Source organism: Balaenoptera borealis, assembly GCF_965194805.1.
Source record: "Balaenoptera borealis genome assembly, chromosome: 13".
NCBI lineage: Eukaryota > Metazoa > Chordata > Mammalia > Artiodactyla > Balaenopteridae > Balaenoptera > Balaenoptera borealis.
The window spans coordinates 104,743,411-104,763,926 of record NC_138870.1 but is presented as its reverse complement, the minus strand read 5'-3'; the positions used below and the strand labels follow the sequence as shown (position 1 = coordinate 104,763,926).

Sequence of the window (20,516 nt, the reverse complement as noted above, 5' to 3'; positions counted from 1 at the left end):
AAAAAAATCAAGAAAATTTCTCAGAAATAAAGGGCTGATGGGTTAAAAAAGCCCTGTAAACATCTAGAACAGGAATGAAAATAGATGCACACCAAGGCTCCTCATTATAAAACTGCACAACAGAATGGAGACTATGCTATAATCTTGTTTGCAGAAAAATATGACTAAAAGGATGGAGAATCAACAAGGCTTCGGGTTTCTCAGTAGCAACAGAGGAATCCAGAAGACAGTGATGGGCTTCCTTCAAGTCAGAAGGAAAATGGTTTCCAACCAAAATTCTTTACCCAGCCAAACTCTTCGATATGTTTTAATATTCAACAATAAAGTAAAATATGTAGAATAAAATAAAAACCACTCTGGATAGGCTGGGTCCAAAAACATTGCTTCCCTTGAACTCCTTCTCAAGAAGCTCGGGAGGCTGTGCCCACCCAGCTGAGAGCAGGAGCCCACAGAGGGGACTCAGGACACTGGAGATGTGATGCAGGGGGCAGGACCACCACCCTCAGGAGGCTGGTGGAGGCCCCTCTGTGGACAGCCGTCCACAGGACGCAGAGGTTACCCCGCCCAGATTGGAGTGCATCCCCACTGATGCACGTGGAGTTTAACCCGGGGCCTCACCCTCACTGCATCAGCTGTTTGACCCAAGCTCTGCGTACCTGGGGTGCTGGCCAGGGTTCTTCTCTGTGGCTTACCTTGGCTGTGTGCTCCTCTCCATGCTGCGATCCTGGGCCGGCTGAGGGCGTGCATCCCACCGCACAGATGGGGCTGCTGTAACACAGGAACCGGAGGAGGACGTGCAGACAGAGCAGCCTAGCTCCCGGTCCGCACGACAGTCCCTGAAGGGGCCCCAGCCAGGGCGAGCCCTTGGGTCCCCGCCTCACAGGTGACCTGCTCAGGGAATTCTGCAGGAGGCTCCTGTAAACTCTCCAAGATGCTGAAACGAGGCTTCCCCACACACTCTCTTGAGCTTGTTTTCCGTGGGTGCCTTCCCTAGATGGTGGCCACTGTACTCTGACCTCATAAAGCTCGTTTTGTGTCTGTTACTCCCACTGTAAACCCAATGATAGAATGTAAGGATTCATTCTTAGACTATCAACTCTTAAAAATGTGCGAATATGATTTTCACAAAGTCAAATAGATGATTACTCTGGGAAGAGGGTGGTAGAGGGTGAAGTTGTGAGGGCTTCAGCAGGGCTGGTGAGGCTCTGACTCTTCACAGAGATGCTGGAAGGATGTGTGTTTCGTCTGTTACTGTTGTTGGAACTGTTCACACGCATCTTTGAATGCACGATGCATTTCATAGTAAAGACATCAAAGATGAGAGAACTCTATAAACAAATCTGTCCTGATAAATGTGCAAATTTAAGTAAACTTGAAAAGTGCCTGGAAAAGCATAACTTCCAAAAAATGACCCCCAAAGAAATAGCAAGCCTAAATAGACCTACTGGATCAGTATTATAAAGGCCACCCATGCTATATTTTCAATTTTAAAAGAGGTACGGATAGTTTTATGGGTGACTTCTACCAAATAGTCAATGAACAGATCATTCCAATTTCATAAAAATTTTCCACACAATAAAAAATGAAAAGACTCATTTTATGAGATGAGTATAATCTTGATCCCAAGCCAGTCAAGGACACTATAAGAAAAGAAAAGTGTAGGTCAATATAATTCATGAGCATAGATCTAAAAATCCATCACAATATTAACAATTCAAAGGCAGTAATCCATTAAAAATTATTCATGATCAAATTGGGTTTTCTTAGAAGTAAAAGGATGCATTAATACCGCATGTATAATTCACCACTTAAAAAACATACAATTATTCGAATAGAGGCAAGAAAGTGCATTTAAAAAAATTTAACTCCATTCTTGATAAAAGCTCTTAAAAAACTATGAATAGGAGAGTACTTCCTTACGTTGATATAGGTTATCTAGGAAAAATGACCACAAACATCATGCTTCAGTATAAAGATTCCGGACACACTCTCTTTAAAATCTGGGACAAGTTAAGGACACTTTGATTTGGCAGAGTAAGACAAGATAAATAGTAAAATATATAAAGATTAAAAAGCAAAAATTTAACACTATTGCCAGACAATTTTGTGGTATTAACAGACATATTATTCAAAATAATAAGTGTAAAAACATAGGAATAAAGCCTTAATACATAAAAATCTGTCAAGCAGAAAATAATGCAATGATAGTAAAAGACAATCAGAAGAACCAAATAAATGAAGAGATCTGTTATGTTCATTTACGTAAAGTTTCAATACCTGAAAAATGTCCGTTTTCCCACATTATTCCATAAATTCAGTACACATCTCATCAAAATTCTAATAAGGTTTTTGGTAGAGCTAGACAAACTGAAATTAAAACATATATGTTTAGATATGTGGTATTTATAAACAGTTGATATTTACAAGACACAAATGCAACATTTACCAGATACACATTTATTCGAATTAATATAGTACATTCACCATGATAGATCATACAATGAGCCATAAAACAAGGCTCAATAAATTTAAAAGGGTTGAAATCATACAGAATACTTTCTTTGGCCACAATGCAACTAATTTAGACATCAGTAACACTAAAATATCTAGAAAATCCCCAAATATTATTTTGAAGTTAAATAACACATTTCTGAACAATCCATGGATCAAAAAGAAATAACCAAGCAAGTTAGAGAAATACTTTGAACAGGATGATAATGAAAATACAACAGACCCAAGTGTGTGCGATGCAGCAGAACCAATGCTTGGAGGGAGATTTACAGCTTTAAATGTTTATGTTAGAAAAGAAGAAAATCTAAAATGAGACATGCAGACTTTCATGTTAATAAGGCAGAGAACAGGAGGAGAGTAAACCCAGAGCAGGAGGAAGAAAATGAGAAAGACAAGAGCACAGATCAGTGGAGCAGAAAACAGACCAGGTAGGCAAGGAGGGACCAGAGGCTGCTTTGGGGCTGGTGGGCATCTTCTTTATCTTGACTGTGGGTATTAGGAGCTGAATTGTGCCCCCTCGAAATTCCTACGTTGAAGCCCCTACCTCCAATGCGATGGTACTTTGGGAGGTATTTAGGGTTGGATGAGGTCATGAGGGTGGGGCCCTTGTCCTCTGGGATTGGCGCCCTTAGGAAGAGACACCAGAGTGCTCTTTCCCTGTCTCCCTCTCTCTCTCTACCTGTCTCTCCCTCTTTCCCTCCCTCGCTCCCTCCTTCTGTCTCCCCACCCTGTGAGTTCACAGTGAGGGGCAGGCGACCACCTGTAACCCCAGAGGAGAGCCCTCCCCAGGAACCCAATCAACCAGCACCTTGATCTTGGACTTTCCAGCCTCCAGGACTGTGAGAAATAAATCCCCCTTATTAAAGCCACTCTGTCCGTGGTATGTTGTTACAGCAGCCAGAGCAGACTAAGACAGTGGTGATGGTTTCAAGGGTGTGTGTACATGTCAGAATTCTGATGTGTTTGACAATAGTGTGCTTTAAATATGTGCGGTTAATTACACCTCAATTGTAATTCTGTAAAGCCGCTTTTTAAAAATCAAGCTCTTGGTTTCATTGCTTTTATTACTTATTCACTTCTTACTTCACTGATATCTGCTCTTCTCTGTGTTATTTCCTTCCTCCTATTTACATTGAGTTTACTCTGCTCCTTTTTCTAGTTTCTTAAGGAGGAAGCTTATGTCAATCACTTCAGACCATTTTCCCTTCCTAATATAAGCTTCTAAAGCACTGCACTAGCTACATTGAAGAAATTTTCACTATAGTGTGTTTTAATTCTCATTCAAGTCAAAATATTTAAGTTAATTTAATTAAATCTGTAAAACTTAAATTTTTTTTTTTTTCTTCTTGCCTCATGGATTGTTTAGAAGGTATTTGCAAATATTCAGGAATTTTCCAGATATCGTTTTCTGGTTGATTTCTAATTTAATTCAGTTGTGGTCAGAGAACATATATTATATGATTTTCATTCCTTGAAACTTTTTGAGATTTGCTTTTTGTCCAGCACTTGGTCTGTCTTGGTTCATCTTCCATGTGTCTTGAAAAGAGTATGTGCAAAATTAGTTCTACAGTATGGCTAAAATTAATAAAGACTGATCAGATAGGTATGGCCACTTTTGAATAGAGTTTAGCAATTTTAGAAAATATAAGCACGCAGCCCTACCATGCGTTCCAGCGCTACTAGGGGTCCACTCTTGGTTGGTGGAATATTCTAGAAATGTGATTAGGTATTGGCTGATCTTGTCTGGGTCCTCCATGGACTTACTGATTTTGTCTCTGTTTTATCAGTTACTGATGGCAGAGTAATGGAATCTTCATTTCTAATGGTTATGGTCTCTGATTTTCCTTTCAGTGCTGTCCATTTTGTTTCATGTACTTTGCATTTATTTTCAGGCACATATACATCTATTATTCTTTTATTTTCCTGCTGTATTGCTATATTTTCCTGCTATATTGACACTTTATTATTAGTAAATGTTCCTTTTTGTGGTACTCTTCCTTGTCAGAAAGTCCATCTCGACTATTATTACCAACACATCCCCTCCCAATTTCTCATGCCTATTGTCTGCATGGTATATGTTGTCCATTCTTTTACTGTGTGTGTCTTTGTGTTAGGGTTTGTCTGGGTAAAGCACATATTTTGTTCTTGCTATTTTATCCCATCTGTCAACTCTTGACTTTTGGTTGGAGTTTCTTCTATTTGTATTTAATATAACTGTTGAGGTGTTTGGATTTTGGGGCCACCTCACTCTTTCTTTTCCATGCTCTTATCTCATGTTTGTTTCTATAGCCTCTCTTTCCTGCCTACTCTGGGGTCATCACATATTTTTAGCATACCACTTCAATTCCACTTTCAGCTTTCTAGGTAAAACTGCATTATTTTCTAGAGGTTTCACTATGGATTATATTATGTTATCACACTCAATTTAAGGTTAATATTAAGCGATTTCTGGAAAAAAAAATAGGAACCTTGCCATATTTTCTGTTTGTACCACAATCTTTGGGCTATATACCTTTATACAGAGATAAATAAAACCTCTGTACATTTTACACCCAATAATATGTATTCTAAAGAAATTATGAGATTGTGTACACACTCATATTTGTTTTTATTTATAGAATACTTTAGCATTTCTTGCACTGCAGTACTACTACTGGCAGGGAATTTTCTCAGCTTTGTTTTACTGGAAATGTCTTTATTTCACATTCTATTTTGAGGAATAGTTTTTCTGGAAATAGAATCTTTAGTTGGCAGACATTTTTTCCCTTGGACACTTCAGATTGTCTCTGCAGTGTCTGGCATCTCTGTTTTCTGTTGTTTTTTTTTAAATTGAAGTATAGTTGATTTACAATGTTGTGTTAGTTTCAAGTATACAGCAAATTGAGTCAATTGTATATATATATATGGGGGGGGAGTTTTTCAGATTATTTTCCCTTATAGGTTATTATAAAATATTGAGTATAGTTCCCTGTGCTATACCGTAGGTCCTTGTAGGTTATCTATTTTATATATAGTAGTGTGTATATATTAATCCCAAACTCCTAATTTATTCCTCCCCCCTTTTCCCTTTGGTAACCATAAGTTTGTTTTCTATGTCTGTGGGTCTATTTCTGTTTTGTAAATAAGTTCATTTGTATCACTTTTTATATTGCACCTATAAGTGATATCATATGATATTTGTCTGTGTCTGACTTACTTCACTTAGTATGATCATCTCTAGGTGCATCCATGGTGCTGCAAATGACATTATTTCATTCTTTTTCATGGCTGAGTAGTATTCCATTGTATATATATATCACAACTTCTTTATCCATTCCTCTGTCGATGGCCTCACTGGTTTCTGTTGGGACATCAGCCATTAGTCACATCACTGTACTCTCCATGAAATGCGCCATTTTCTCTTACTGTTTTCAAGGATGTCTCTTTGTCTTTGTCTTTCAGAGGTTTGAATACCATATGCCTTGCTGTAGTTTCTTGTGTTTATTCCACTTTGGGTTGTTGATCTGATGGATCTGTATGTTAATGTTTTTACCAGATTTGGGAAGTCTGGGCCATCGTTCCTACAAATGCTGTTTCTACTCCACATTTTCTCTTCTCTCATTCCAGGGACCTAATTTCCACTGATACTGGGCAGGTTCATATTGTCCCAAAAGGTCTCTGAAGCTTTTACAACTTTCTTCCATCATTTCTGTCCATTTTTCAGGTTGGGTCATTTTACCGGTCTCTCTTCAGACTCACCAGCTTTCTCCTCTGCTGGCTGCAGTCTTCTGTTGAGCCTATCTGGTCAATTTTTCGATTTATTTCCTGATATTGTACTTTCCTCCTGTAGAACTGCTATTCTGTTGTCTTAATTTCTTTGTTGAAATTCTCTATTTACTCATTAATACCACATTGTCTTTTAATTATTTGGACATCTATAAGAGTTACTTGGAAGTCTTGCTAAATCCAGCAGCAGGCCTGGCTCCGAGTTGGTTTCTACATCTGAATTTTTTCCTGAGTACACATCACACATTCCTGCTCCTTTGCATGCCTGATAAATCTTGGTGGAAAGCTTGTTGTAAATAGTATGTTGTGGGCACTCTGAAATGTCTGCTGTTTTTCTGAGGGTTGTTGGTTTTTGTTACAGTTGGCAATTATTTTGCTTGCCCTCAGAAACTGTGAAATCTGTCTTCCCCAAAGTGTGGAGCAGCTGATGTTTCTGCTTAGGGCTTTGTTTTGTGTTGTTTTGGTTTCCAGCTGTGCTTATTTGTCTCCTGACTCCATGTGTGCATCCTACACCTATGTGGTCTAGCACTCACCTGAGGATTTGGGCAGAGTTCATACTCAGGTTTGGGGGCTTGCCCACTTTCTGGGTCTCTGGTGTCTGTCTTCCTTGGCCACCCTGTGTTCCTCCTTCTGACGCCTCAAGCCGGAGACGCTCCTCTCTCGGTGGCCTGGACCGTGCAGGTTGGGGAATGTCCTCGGTCAAAGTCATGGCCTTCCTAAACACATCATCACAAATAATGTCTCCAGTTTCTGCCCCACGGTCCTGTGTTGCTTAGTGGTCAGCCAGGGGCTCGGGCAAACCTGATGCTCAGCTTTGGATCTGGACCCATTGGTGCTCTTTGCTCACAAAGGTCCTCCTTACATTCCCTGCTGCCCTGCTGCCCCGAGCTATGTCACCTGCTGCCTCACGCGCCAAAGCTGTGTTTTCTATCACCAAACCTGGGGTTTGGGGAGCAGCCCCAGGAAGGAAGCCACAAAAATGCAGTTCTTACCTGATCAGCAGCATTCTTTCAAAAGTAAATTCTTCGTCATTTCTTCCTGCCTTTATTCAGTGCTTTCAAAGGGTTGTGCTGGGGAATTGAATTCAGGTTGTGTAGTTGTTTTCTTGGGAAGAGTTGCCAAACCTCACCATCCTACCATTACCAGCATCTCACCTCCCGTAGACCTTGTTCCTTCCTGAACCTCCAAGCTTCCACCTGGGGTACTTTCTTTCCTGTCTCATCCTTTAGTATTTCCTGGAGTAAGAGTCTTTTAGCAGTGCATTCTCTCAGTTTTAATTTTTCTTCAAGTATCTTTATTTGCCATTGTTTTCAAAGTGTACCTCTGCTAGACATAGAATTTTAAGTTGGAACGGTTGATTTTTCTCCCCCAGAACTTTCAAAGTAACCCACTGCTGTCTGGTTTACACAGTCTTGTTTATCCATGGCCCTCGTGTGTCCAGCACATGTTCTGTCTGATGTTTCCTCTGCTGATCTCGGCTGGGCTCACGATGGTTGTCAGCTGGGCTTGGATGGCCTCATGTGTTATTTCGTCCTCCTGTGGCATCACCTAGACTGGGTCACATGGTAATAGGATGTGACAGCATCAAGAGTGGGAAAATTCTAAGAAGCCAGTGCCTTTTAAACGTTTGCCTGCATCACATTTGCTGTTGTTCGACCGGCCAAAGGGTGTCACATGACCAAGCTCAGCATCAGTGTGGGGACATGGGAGTGTGAGCCAAGGTGGCTGTCATGGCAACGATCCACCATGGTGGCCCCATGATTCCCATCCCCAAAGTCTTCTTCCTTTAGGGCTCCAGCTCGTGGTCTGGGGTCACTCTCTGTCCCCTGGTGTGCCTGGTTGATTGTTTGTCTGCATGTGTCCAGGGCAGGGCATGCTGTACGGCTCCACTCTTGATGCTGACGGCTGCGATGCACATGCCATGGAACCTTCCAGAACCCACAAGCTGGCTGGGAAACTTAAGTACAGAGGAGTCAATCCACGTTGCTCACAGGGTTACATCTCCTTCACCCAGGGCCTGGCCAGGGACTGTTGTACCCTCCCTTGGAGCCTCAGCTGACTGTCCCCTCCCCCTTCAAATGGGACTTTCAGAAACATCCCAGCAGGCCACCCTCACATCCACACTGAGAGCCCCCAAGGCCCTGCGTGCAGACACTCAGTTTATTCCACAAACATTTGAACATTCACTTAACAGGTGTGGTGAGAGCTGATGGTCACCAGGCTCTGGAGACGCAAGAAAAGATGCAGCCCCTTCCCGTGGGTCTTTATGTCCAGGAGACTGGGGAGACGCATGTGACCCTTGGGCTGGGCAGAGAGCGGGGGGGAGGACCCTTGGGGAGTCCACGTTTCAAGGTGGGAAGAATCTGATTCCCTGAAAAGTCAAAAATGGAATCTGACCAGGAGAGCGAAGGCAGAGTTTAAAGAGGGCGTCAATCTGAGACACGTGAGGGGAAGCGGGTAAGGAAGCTGACACACGTGGGGCTGTAGGCAGCTTTCCTCCACAGGGGCTCCGTGTCCTGAGGCTCAGCTGAGGCTGCGTTCTGGCCTTGATGCTGTCTCCACGCCTCTCCTGCTTCTTGTTCAGATGCTCCGGTGTGGCTTTGAACCCACAGGATGAAGGTTGACCCACACAGTCTCTGTGCTCTGCATGCCTGCACCAGGGAGTGGGTCCTCGGCCTTGGCTGCTCGGGGGTCCGTGGCCACCCTGATGCTCACAGGCCCACCACCCAGCTGGTGATCTGCTTGGGCCCGTCTCTTGGTGGCTGGGATGATGGTCTTCTGTTAGAATTCCTCGTGCAGGCAGGTTGCCGTTCACTTTATGAAGAAGGAAAGGGTTGAACAGAGCCCAGGGGCTGATGCTTTGAATGGGCCTCTTGTTTCTGCCAGGTTGTGGTGGGTGTCTACAGCACAGCGCGTGGTGGTGATCCTGGGGGTGTGGCCATGGAAGGCCTGCCACGTGTCCTGCCTGTGCTCTGCGCGGGTGGGGAAGCGACCAGGGTCCGTGCCCCGAAGAGGTCACATCAAGTCACACCTGGCATGTCACCATAGGACAGGACATCACTCAGGGCCCGGTCTGGAGGCTGTGCCATGAGCCTCAAAGAAGCAGAGTGCAGGTCTAGACCGGATTCTCAAAAAGCTTGAGTGGGAAGGAAAGCAAAGCAGAGACCCAAACTTCGAATTTCAACCAATCCTAAAAGAAGGCTATTCTGGGTTTCAAGGCTTTGTCTCAATCAGATGAGGACAACTTACGTTGTGATGGGCCCTGACCCCCGCATCCAGCAGTGGGCTCCCCTCCCCTCCCCGCGCTGACCCTGATGGAGACGACATTTACCCATCTGCTTGGTGGGGGGCTGCCTTCCCCGGGCCTCCCCCTTCCCTGCAGCAGAGTCTGGACCCAGCAGGGCCGACATCTCATCTGCTCTGTTCCCCGCCGTCCCCCAGCGCCAGGGCTCAATCACGCTGGGTGGGCTGTGGTGACAGCACAGGCGAGCGGGTGAGTGAGGGATTCCTGTCACCGGGGAGGCGAGTGCAGCAGATGCCGGTGAGAAGGGGCAGGCCCACCAGAGGCGGCACCCAGGGGAGCGTCTGGGAGCAGGGATGGCCCCTTGGGGAGCGAGGGCCACTGCGTTTGGGTCCCCTGTGCCTCTTCCCTACAGCATCTTTCCCCCTTCTCACATTTTCTTTTCCTTTTTGGAAAAACCGTAGTTTCTCTGGAAGTCCACCTCTGACACTGCCGTCCGCGCTCCGGGACTGATTCTGTCGCCGGACGTTTCTGGGATCCGGGCTCCTGGGTCACCCCGCTCTTTGTCTTCTGGTCCGTGGGACTCATGGTTGGGGGACATCTCAGGAGGGTCCTGAGCGGGCGAGTGGAAGGTGTGTCCCTGCAGAGGGACGCTGGGCTTGTCTCTGCCACCCACTGTGCCAGGCCAGGAGCACTTCTATGTCACTGAGCCCCCAGGGAAGCCCTCCTCCTCCAAGACAGGCCAAGCTCAGGGTCTGGGCCCAGGACCCCTCCTACTGTGGACACCAGATGGGGCCTGACACAGACACCGGGACACTGCCACACATCATGGACACTGTCACAGACACACCCAGACATTCACACATGCACAGACACACGCACACACACACACACATTCACACATGCACAGACACACGCAGACACACACACAGACATTCACACATGCACAGACACACACACACACACATAGACATTCACACATGCACAGACACACGCAGACACACACACATTCACACATGCACAGACACACGCACACACAGATGCACAGACATGTACACACACACACACACACATTCACACATGCACAGACACACGCAGGCACCTCCGAGGGTCAAACAACCGCAGGAAAGCTAATTTTGAAAACAAAAATTTCCCTGACAATCTGGCAGGGCAGGATCCTGCTAACATACACCCCAATTTAGTGTCTGAACACAATTTTCACCCACTGCTCTGGAACATTTGCATTTTTATTGCTTCCCCGGCAGGTATTTCCCTGGAGCCTCACTGGAAGGGCCTCCAGAACAGCACTGACCAAGCAAAGCGAGGAGAGGCCCCGCTGCCGGGCTCTGGGAGCTTCGCTCAGGACCTCACACCATCCCCACACGGCGGAGCCTCAGGGCATCTGAGCCTGGCTGACCAACCCCCCCCCTCCACCATGAACCCTCCCACACCCATTACGCAGGCTATTTCCCCAAAGGGATGGGCCACCTCCGGCCTCAACTCACCCCCCAGATGACTGAGGGGCTCTCACAGTCATAATTCAGGGGAATTTTACGAGCCCCAAGCAGAAAACTAAGTTTAATTATTTGAACGTCAGAAGCTCATTCTCTCCGGGCGACTTAGGACGGTCAGCCTCCAGCCTTGGGGGTGAGATCGGGCTCCGATTTAGGCGTTAAACGGATAACGTGACCAAATCGATTTCATTAATGGATCTGTCATGATCGCAGCTCATGATGGGAGCTCGGCACCAGGAAGTGACAGCAGCCCTTGGGAAACGGGGCAGGGGGGAGAGTCCATCGAGCTGGCAGCCACGCACGTTCACGATCCTGCTGCTGGGACCAGCCCCCCCCGCAGCGTCCGCCCTCTGTCCCTGCGTCCCCTGGGGTTGCTCTTGTCCTCCTTCGCGCAGCGGCCCAGAGACCGTGGAGGCATCTGGAGGACCCAGGGCACCTGCTCAGGGCGGGTGAGTCGCTGGGCCCCTGAGCGTCAGAGGACTTTCCCTGTAGGGGCTCCAGCGTCCTCCCCACGCGTCCTGCATATTGAGGCAACTCCTGGACGATGTGGGTTCTGGGGACTTGTGTCCCGCGTTCACGCCCCTGACCCCTAAGCCCTGAGGCTGCTCTCCCCTCCTCCTTCAACCATGGGGCTGAAGGGAGGCCGCAAAGGGCTGACGGGGCTCCCGCTACCGTCCGTGTCAGCGGGAGCCCTGGGCCCTGGGCTTTCGGCCCCGACGCGGCCCCTCCCGCCTCGGCCCCGTTAGACTGTCTCCCAGTGGGCCGTGTGCCTGAGTGTGTTGGCTGACGTGGCTTTTCTGGGGCGAGACTGAGCAGGCACGTGGGGCCAGACCTCTGCACGTGGACATGGAAAGCCCGTCCACCTCTCTCGGGAGGGAGTCCAGGCCGCCTGTCTGCCCGGCTTGGTGAGGCCTTATCCCTCGGGAAAGGTCCTGGGAAGCCCCAGCAATGGGGTCCCAGAACTGCAGGGGCAGCAGGGCCCATCCTTGGAATAGGGGGCCTGGACCTGGACATGCCCACTGGGCCACAGCCCGTCACTCAGGGCAGTACACCTGCGCTCCCTGGACAGGGAGGGGAGGGCTTTGCTCCAGGGTTTACGGACAACCTCTGACTGAGGGCTGACCTTGCCCAAGCCTGGGCAGCGTCAGCCCAAGCTCCCAAAGGAGCTTCCGAGATTGACTCTCCTCTCCTCTCTCCAAGGAGCGTCAGAACCCCGGCAGTGACCATGGGCTCAGCATGAGTCTCGGTGTCTCCATGGCAACGGGAGCTTTTCCTTCCTTGGTCTTCCCAGAAGTGAGGCTGGGCTCAAATGGGAGGGTCAAGTTGTGAGGTTTGTGTGGAAGGCTACCATTTCTACGTTTAGAGAGAGCTTGTGACCGAAACGCTCCCCTTGACCAAATTTTATCAGGCCCCCAGAGTCCTGCGCTCCGCCAGACCTGGCCTTGGGATCCCGTGTGCTTTCTCGATGGGCCCCATCTTAGCTAGAGTCCTACTGAGTGAGCCTAGAGGGACCCCCACCTTCGCCGACGTGCCTACAGCAAGAACCCCCTGCCCCCGGCGTCTCCGGTCCCGGTCTCCCGTCCACTCCGCTCCTTGGCTGTAAATCCCCAGCCGTCTGCTGCGTTGGGAGGCGAGCCTGACCTCGCCTGTTGCCCTAGTCCTCCATGAAATCTTCCTGACTGTTTTCCTACGCGTCAGAGTAACTTTTCCTTAACGCTCACCCTCTGCAGAGCCGGTGAAATGTAAGGTGGGGGCACCTCCTCGGACGGCACCTGTGCCGCTTCCCACGCTCACGTCCCACCTTTACGGCGGGACTGGATAGTACGGCTGGCCTAGATGGGCGCCTTTCAGGCTCCTATTGCCCCAGGGACGAAGGGCGACGTCACATGCAGGTCCATTGTGTGCTGCCCCAGCTGCAAGGGCCCCCTGCCCGCCAGCCCCACCAAGGAAAGAGACGGATTTCATCCCTGCAGCCCTGGTGGAAGGAATAAATGAGGTGACATCTGTAAAAGCGGAAAATTAATATTATTTTAAAGTAATTCCATGACCCTGGTCACAGAAGGAAGAAATAACAGATATTTCAGATGCAGTGTGGCCCCTAAAGATGCCAGCGACTAAATGGAGAAAATATATACGACCAGGAAACTAGACAGCCAGCCGGAAAGGCGGCACACGCGTCCTTCGGGGCAATGAGACTGGGGAGGCCACCCCCCAGGTTTAGCAGGGATGCCCAATGCCCCAGGCTGGGACCCCAGCCTGAGTGGAGAGGTGGCGGCTCGTGTGCTGGGTGATCAGGCCCTGCCTTTGAGGCCTGGGGGGCGGCTGAGAGACAGAAAGACACACAGACCGCTGGAAACAGACCAGGGGCTCTGAGCACTCACCCGCCAGGAGCAGCGGGGAACACGGTGCAGCGCTGACTCACCACCGTCACCGCGGCACCTGCAAAGGCCTGCACGCTGTCCCCTGTCTGGGAGCAGCCGAGTCCCGTCTCCACGTGGCAGTGGCCCCCGGGGGCAGGGTGGAGGGCGTGAGCAACCCCCTTGGAGTGGGTGCCTGTGAACCTTCATCTTAGTGTGTGTGGGGATGGTCAGCATGTTCGGGTGGGGAGAGGAGAGTGCCGGGTGGGCACATGCGGGGACGCGTCTGTTGGGGGTGGCTGCTGTCCCCAGCTGTCCTGAGGGCCTGCACCTGCGCTGAGCAGCCCAGACGCCCGTCCCAGCCCCCCTCCTCATCGCCCCCGCCCTGGGCCTCTGAGCCCACTTCCTCCCCCCGCCCCCGCCCCCGTCTGCCTTCTGTAGCCCTTCCCCCGGGGCTCACCCACCCCACCCTCTGCAGGAGCAGACAGGGGCCCCTCCTGCACCCCACTATGGCCTTTCCCTGGGCTGGGCCGACCCAGGCCACTAAGGGAGCAGGGCCAGCGTGCCAGGAACCTTTCTCAGCCCTGAAGTGGGTGCTCTCCACACACCCAGGACGCTGTCGCTGGTTCTGCGGGGGGCACGGTGCCCACCATCAGTCAGATCGGCACGATGGGCAGGACTGGCAGAGGCCACCACGTCTTCTCGCTGAGCCCAGCGCCCTGGGAATCTTCGGGAGCCTCCCGGCCCTCACATTCCACCAGGGCATTTCCAGAGAAGCACACTTTCTGTGGACGCCCGCCTCTCTGGGCTATGGTCAGCTCAGGACAAGGACGGCACAGGTGTCCCCTCCCAAATGCCAACGTGACAAGTTACTGTGGCACGTGGGACACCAGCAGGAGAGGCCTCGGCAACATGGGGGCTGCAGTGTCCACTGGGGTCAACTCACCCCAGGCGTCCTCTGGACCGACGCGACGCCTCTGGGCATGACCTGGGGCTCCTGGAGGCTCCTCCTCGGACCCCTGACTTAGAAGGTGCCCAGAACATGAGGGTGACCGTGAAAACAGGCACGTGCACGCGCACATGCACACACTACCTACACGGGCTTGTACACACATCCCGGCTGGCCAGTCCGGGAACTGACCACGGAGGCGGCGCCTGGTCACTGTAGCGACGGTGACGGTGGGGCCCACGAGGAAGCCCTGCTCGGACCCTGACCCGGAGCTGCACTTGCCCCACAGCCAGTGCCTGCAGCCTGGGTTCACGTTAACACCCTCTAAGAGGCAGAGCCAGGATGCAGGCCAACAGGTGGCCATGGAGACTAGCCGCTAAAGGTGGCCTCAGGACCAGGTTCTGAGAGACGGAGCGGCGCACCGGTGGCACTAATCACAGAATCGCCCCTAAATAAACACGCCTCCTATTCTCTAAGGGCTTGGGGCAGGAGGGGAGAGCCCTATTTACGGGAAGGTTGGACTTGGACAGGCGGACTGTTTGTTCCTGCAGCGCCACCTGACCGGTACACACCCTTGGATCCGGTCGGAGACGGTGTCCGCTTTTACGAGCCCTGGTGGCCCAGAAGCTCTTTTCTTTTCTCTAGCTTCACGATTTTGTTTTTCCCCCTGCTATGCCCAGAAGTCTCCGGAGTAGTGGCTGTGTGTGTAGCTCTCCGGTGGGCCGCTTCTCCTCCTGCACATGAACCCCCGCCCCTTCCAGCTCACTTCTCCGTGTGGACAGAGGGAGGAGGCGAGGGTGGGCCCCTCTCCCCATCAAGCTGCCCTGCCCTGTTTGGGCCCATGGCAAAGCCCCCAAGCTGCTCCCTGAGGTGTAGCCCCCGGGGAAGGCCCTTCCTGGCAAGGGCACCCAGGCCCCCTCGAGAGGGGAAGGGCCCACCTGGGGGTCCCTGTGGCAGCAGCTAGGTCTGCATTCTGTCCCTTTCCCTACCTCCCAGGACAAGCCCGGCTCTGTGCCAGAGGGCGGGGGTCTCCTTACTCCCTGTAACAGCTCCAAAGGCCGGTGAAGTCTCCTTAAATCAAGCGCAGAACTTGAATGGCCCACGGCCCGCCCCCCCGGCCGCAGGTCCCAAGGCTGACATTTTATCAAGAGCAGTTGGAAACAGGCAAGGCCTCCCCCAATTCACGCACGCCTGTAGGTGATGGATTCGGAACATGCCTAAGAGTGCTCTTTGGAGATCCGAGCAGATTTCCCGGGGAAGGGGACCCTTTAGACCAGAAGGTCTCCTTCTGGAGCCCTTGAGTGGGGTTCTGCTCCTGGAACCGGGGGCATGTGCGGGGAGGGCCTGGCTCACGGACCCTGGGGGAGGGCTGAATGGATGGGGCTGTCAACTTCCCACTGGCTTGGCCAGGAGCACGGCGTCCCAGGGGATGGTAGTTGCGGGCCAGACGCTGTCTACGCGCCCGGGGCCGGGCTTCAGGGAGCATCCTTGGGGGTCCGGGAGAACCTGGAGGGCCCCTGACAGCATCATCACGGTGGGCCTGCCTCCCGGGAAGAGGTCCTGCCTCCCTGTCACCACTTGTGCCCTGGGCTCTGTCTCCACCAGCCACGCCGGCGACAGCCCTGTCCCAGGACGCCGCGGCCAGCGAACAAAAGCCATGCTTATCAAAGGAGTTTTTCTTTATTTTCATAATTTAGCTAAATCAACACAAAACTGAATAGTGTAAAACAAGGAAAAAAAAATGCTGTAACATATCAAATCTCCCAACCTCCGCCCTCGGAAGGTGTCTACACCCACTGTCAAAAGGAACAGGCGAGGGGGGTGGTGGTGGGGACGCCGGCGGGCAGTGCAGGGGTGTGCTGGGCCGGCTGACCCTCCCGGGGCCTCCCTCGCTGCCCCCGGGGTGAGCCCAGGCCGCGGAGCTCGGGGCTGGCCAGCTCGGGACAGCACGGTGTGCAGGCCGCCTCCTCTGTGATGACAAACCCGAACCTCGGCCAGTCCTTTTACCCCAGGATACACACACCCATAAATCTGTGGTGACTGAAGGTAAACTATATGCTCGTGGACATTGAAACGGGTCTCAAATAAATGGATTTTCTCTCCTGTCTTTAGTCTATGGGTGGCTGGAACAGCTTCTATATAGTTTTTTTTTTTCTTTTCCTTTTTTTTTTTTTTAGTAGCATAGACCTAGCATAATAACTCCTGTTAATTGGACTCTTAGGTAGCATAGTTCAGCTGAAACTCAGGAAAATAAAGGGACCTGGCAGACGGTGGACAGGGGAAGGTAAAACGTAACTGTCCCTTATCCGTGGGGCCTGGTGACCCCGCCTTGCAGGAGGGAAGTGGGAAGATGGGGGCTCCGCCCATCCCCCGCTGTCTCCACCCATCCCCCGCTGTCTCCACCCTCTGACATGAAGACTGAGAAAGAGCAGGGTGTCCGCTTGAGAAGCGAGGCCGGCCACAAACTGCCCTCAAGCTGTATGAACGTGAGAGGGGTGAGAAAAAGGGAAACAAAATCCGTTGGCAGAAGCGTGATCAAAGGACTGGACACTCCCACAACAGAGCCCCAGGGGGCAGGGACCACCCAACCCAAACCCAGTAAAAGGCAAGTGGCCTTTCCGCTGGCACCGGCCAGCATGCCTGTGCCACCCCAGACCTGGTCCTCAGCTCGCGGCCCGCAGAGTCCTGCCCCTCGGCGGTGCCGGGCGCCCCTACGTCCGGGGATGCCGGTCCCCCTCCCGCCCACCCCAGAGACTTCGCGAACCCCCAGCCCCGGCCCACGTTTCAGGACGGCCGGGGCTACCACATGAATTGTTAAATAGGATTTTCTACAAATATACAACATATAAAAACTGTTAAATATATAACTTTCGGCTTTGCAAAATACATTTAATGATCTCTTTCAAACAAGTGTTACTTTCGCTTTCTTTAATTTGCTTTCTGGAGCTAAATGGTGATTGGATGAGACAGCAGTCATGGGAGACCCGACATGCTCTTGGCGAATCCTGGATTATCCCACTATCAGAATGGAGCTGCAGAGAGGCGCGTTTAACTGGTTAAAACAGAAAGTGATTTTAGTACGAGAAAGTCCATCTAAGTACAGGGGAGCAGGTGCGCACAGCGGGCCGTGCTCCCGGCCAGGCGCGCCCGCGGGGTCCACGTGGGGACATCGCCGGCCGTGTGTCCTCCGGCCACATCCTCCGGCTGCTCAGGGGGCCCCGCAGCGTCCGTGGGGTGGGTGCCTCTCGAGCGTGTCTCTGCCCCCGTGCCCCCCAATCGAACCCAGGGACTCGGATGGTACGGACGAGTCCACGTTAAAATAGATTTTGCTCTTTGGTCTATTGAATATACTGAAAGGATAAGAAAATAAAAGCGATTCGGACAGTCTGGGGCACAAGGAGAGGCCACTGCTGCGCCCGAGACTCAGTCCTCCCCGGGCCCGGCGCTGTCCTCCTCTCTCGGGCTGGCTGGGCTGCAGCTGCCTCCTCGTCCTCCTCGTCTGCGGCCGGGAGGGTGGCCAGGCCAGGTTCCAGGGACGCCCGGTGACGCAGCCCTGCTGTATGTCCCAGGACTGACTCCTCGGGGCGGCCGGACAGACTCAGCTCGGGCGGCCGAGGAAGCAGGCTGTCCTTGACAGGCTAGAGAAACGGAGGGTGGGCGGGCGGCGGAGGGTGGGTGGCATCCACGATGGACTGAGGATTGTGGCCTCTCCAGGGAGCCAAAGTCACTCCTGGGGCCCCTCTGGGGCTGCGTTTGTCAGGAGACCTGAGGAGCAGAGAAGAGAGCCGTCAGCCTCCGCAGATACCAAGGGTTCCCGTCGGGAATGGCAGGAACCCAGAGATTGTCCACGAGGCTGGCCTCGCCCGGACAGCACACTTAAAAGATGCCAGCAGACTTGCTCGAGGACAAAAACTAGGTCTCGGACCCCAGTGCTGGAGGAGAACCCTATGCTCGTCACAGAGGGCGGCCCGGGGGCACCCCCTTCCTCTGGGCTGTGGGTGGGACCCCGCCCTTGGCCCTGATGGGGGGCCCGCACTGGAGCTCCGTCAGCCGCCAGTGTGAGCTGCGTGTCCTCCGCCCCGTGCTGGCCAGGGCCTCGGGTCTGGGCTGCATCCGGCTGTTTTCCTAACCGTGTCTTGCTCTGTGCCCTGTACACAGCAGGTACTGCATAACTGCACAGAGCAGAGTGAAGGAAAACGTGTGTCTCACCCCTACAGAGCCCCTGGGAGGCTGCAGAGCTGGGGTGTTCGTGCTGGTTGATGAGGCCCCAAGCACCCACACCCAGCACCCCAGAGTCCCAGGAGATGCGACACAACAGGCCAGCTCGCAGCCGTGAAGTGACGTGAGGGTTCCAGCCTCTGCTCTGGGGCAGCGGAGATATGACGTGGAAAGTGACGGAGACAGGAAAGCAGGGAGTGTGGTTCCCACAGAGCGTCACAGCCTCAGGTGGTGGGACCCGTGTCCAGCAGCCTCCCGTCCCATGTCCCCGCTGGACCACTGGCTCCCTCGTCCCCTAGGGTGGCCCCAATTTGAGGCAGGGACCCCGAGGCCTGGGGTCCCACAGACAGTATCCTGGTGGTCACTGCCTTTTAGGACCCGGGGCCTGGGTCAGGCGCATGGGGCTGCGCTCCCCGTACCGTCTCCCGGCAGGCCCAGCTCTGGAGGGAGTGGACGGTGTTCTGGGGTCCCCACAGACGCCATGGGGATGGGACACAGCGGGTGTGACGGCCCGGGTGGGGCCCCTCCAGATGTGCTGGGGGACACCTCCCCCAGAAACCCCCTCCCCTCTCCCTGCAGTTGCTCCTCCGCCTCCGGGCTGGTCCTGCGTCTACCCCATCCGGCCTGAGCCCCGGCCCTTTCCCACCTGCCTGCGGCCCCGCCCACACTCCACCAGGCCCCGCCCACACTCCACCAGGCCCCGCCCACGTCGCAGGCCCCTGTCCCTGTCACGCGGACCACGCCACGGCCTCCTGGCTCCTCCCGAGTCCTCAGCCGCCAGGCTGTCCCGCTCGCACGGACCCTCTCCCCAGGCCCCACCCTGAGGGCCTCACCCTGCCCGTCTGTCCCGTCCTGCCCTGCAATTAGCCGTCGGGGGCCGTGAGCCGGGCGAGCGCTGTTGACATCTTCACGGTCTTCCCTCGGTGACCGGCTCGGGGGGAACGTGGACTGACTGCCTCTGGCCTGCCCTCCTCCAGGACAGACAAGGCCCCTCCCCAGGGGGCTGGGCGGCACCTCCCACCCCAGCTCTGACAGGGCCTCGGCACTGCATTCAGAGCACCTGCAGGGACCCTGCCCTCTAGCTGCAGCCCCCAGACAGCAGCCAGGAGCCAGGAGGAAGAGCACCTGCCGGACAGGACTCAGCGTGGCCTCCCCTCCTCCAAGCCCGTGGCCCTGGAACCCCGAGGCCGGCACCGGGTTCCAAGGAGCAGCTTTGAGGACCGCAGGTTCCCCCGAGGCCCCCGCCGGACCGTGCCGTCTCATCCCCAGCTCCGTGTGCAGCCCACACACGCGGGCGCCCCGAACGCATCAGCGGTGAGGGGGTGTTAGCTGGATTTAGGTGTTTCAGGCCCAAGGACACCTAGCAGGTTGATGGCAGAGCTGGACCAGAGCTGAGGGTGTCCAGGGAGGGTCAGAGCTCTCTGCCCGCAGCCCCAAGGGACTCAAGGCTGCCTGAGGCTCCAGGTTGGCAGGTGCCCACCCACTCGGCAGGACTAGGCCCCCCACGGGGCTGTGGAAGCAGGGCTGCTGTGGGACCCCAAGGCCGCAAGCACACGTCCGGAAGTGATGGGGGCCCGAGAGAACCTCCATGTGCAGTTGCGGGCGTGCGTGCGCTCAGCCCTCGCTCTGTCTCCACTGACGGAAGCCCAGCCCAGAAGCGGGAGGGCACGGGGAGCAGAGCCAGGGCACGAGGTATCTTTGGAGGGGGGATCACCGTTCAGACCACCGCAGGGTCCTAGCTGCAGATCTCTCTCCACATCTGGCCAGCTGCCTGATCTCGGCCCAGGGACCCTGACCCTGACCCTGACCCCAATGGACGCCTCCAGCCCCAGCCTTCCCGAGTTTGGCAAAGGCCTCCTTGCATGCCATGCTCGACCCAGGAGTCCAGGAGTGGTGGTGACCCTCGCCTCACCCGGACCTTGCAGGCCCACCCGTCCAGGTCCATCGCCCTGCTGACCATA

General features: G+C 53.1%; 1 protein-coding gene across 3 annotated transcripts in view; it reads right to left on the bottom strand.

Moving 5' to 3' along the window:
- The window catches only part of TAFA5 (TAFA chemokine like family member 5), a 221,415-nt gene that overhangs the window by 5,884 nt on the left and 195,015 nt on the right, over nucleotides 1-20,516 (bottom strand). For 2 of the 3 annotated variants that reach the window (XR_014233543.1, XR_014233544.1), the window contains exon 4: nucleotides 693-7,829. Coding sequence is in view for 1 of the 3 variants with exons in the window: in XM_082351462.1 (XP_082207588.1) it covers nucleotides 18,094-18,102 (9 nt within the window). In the remaining 2 variants the exon portion in view is untranslated. Of the gene's footprint in view, nucleotides 1-692; nucleotides 7,830-15,998; nucleotides 18,103-20,516 lie in introns of those variants that run through there. The other variant, XM_082351462.1, reaches the window with a different exon arrangement.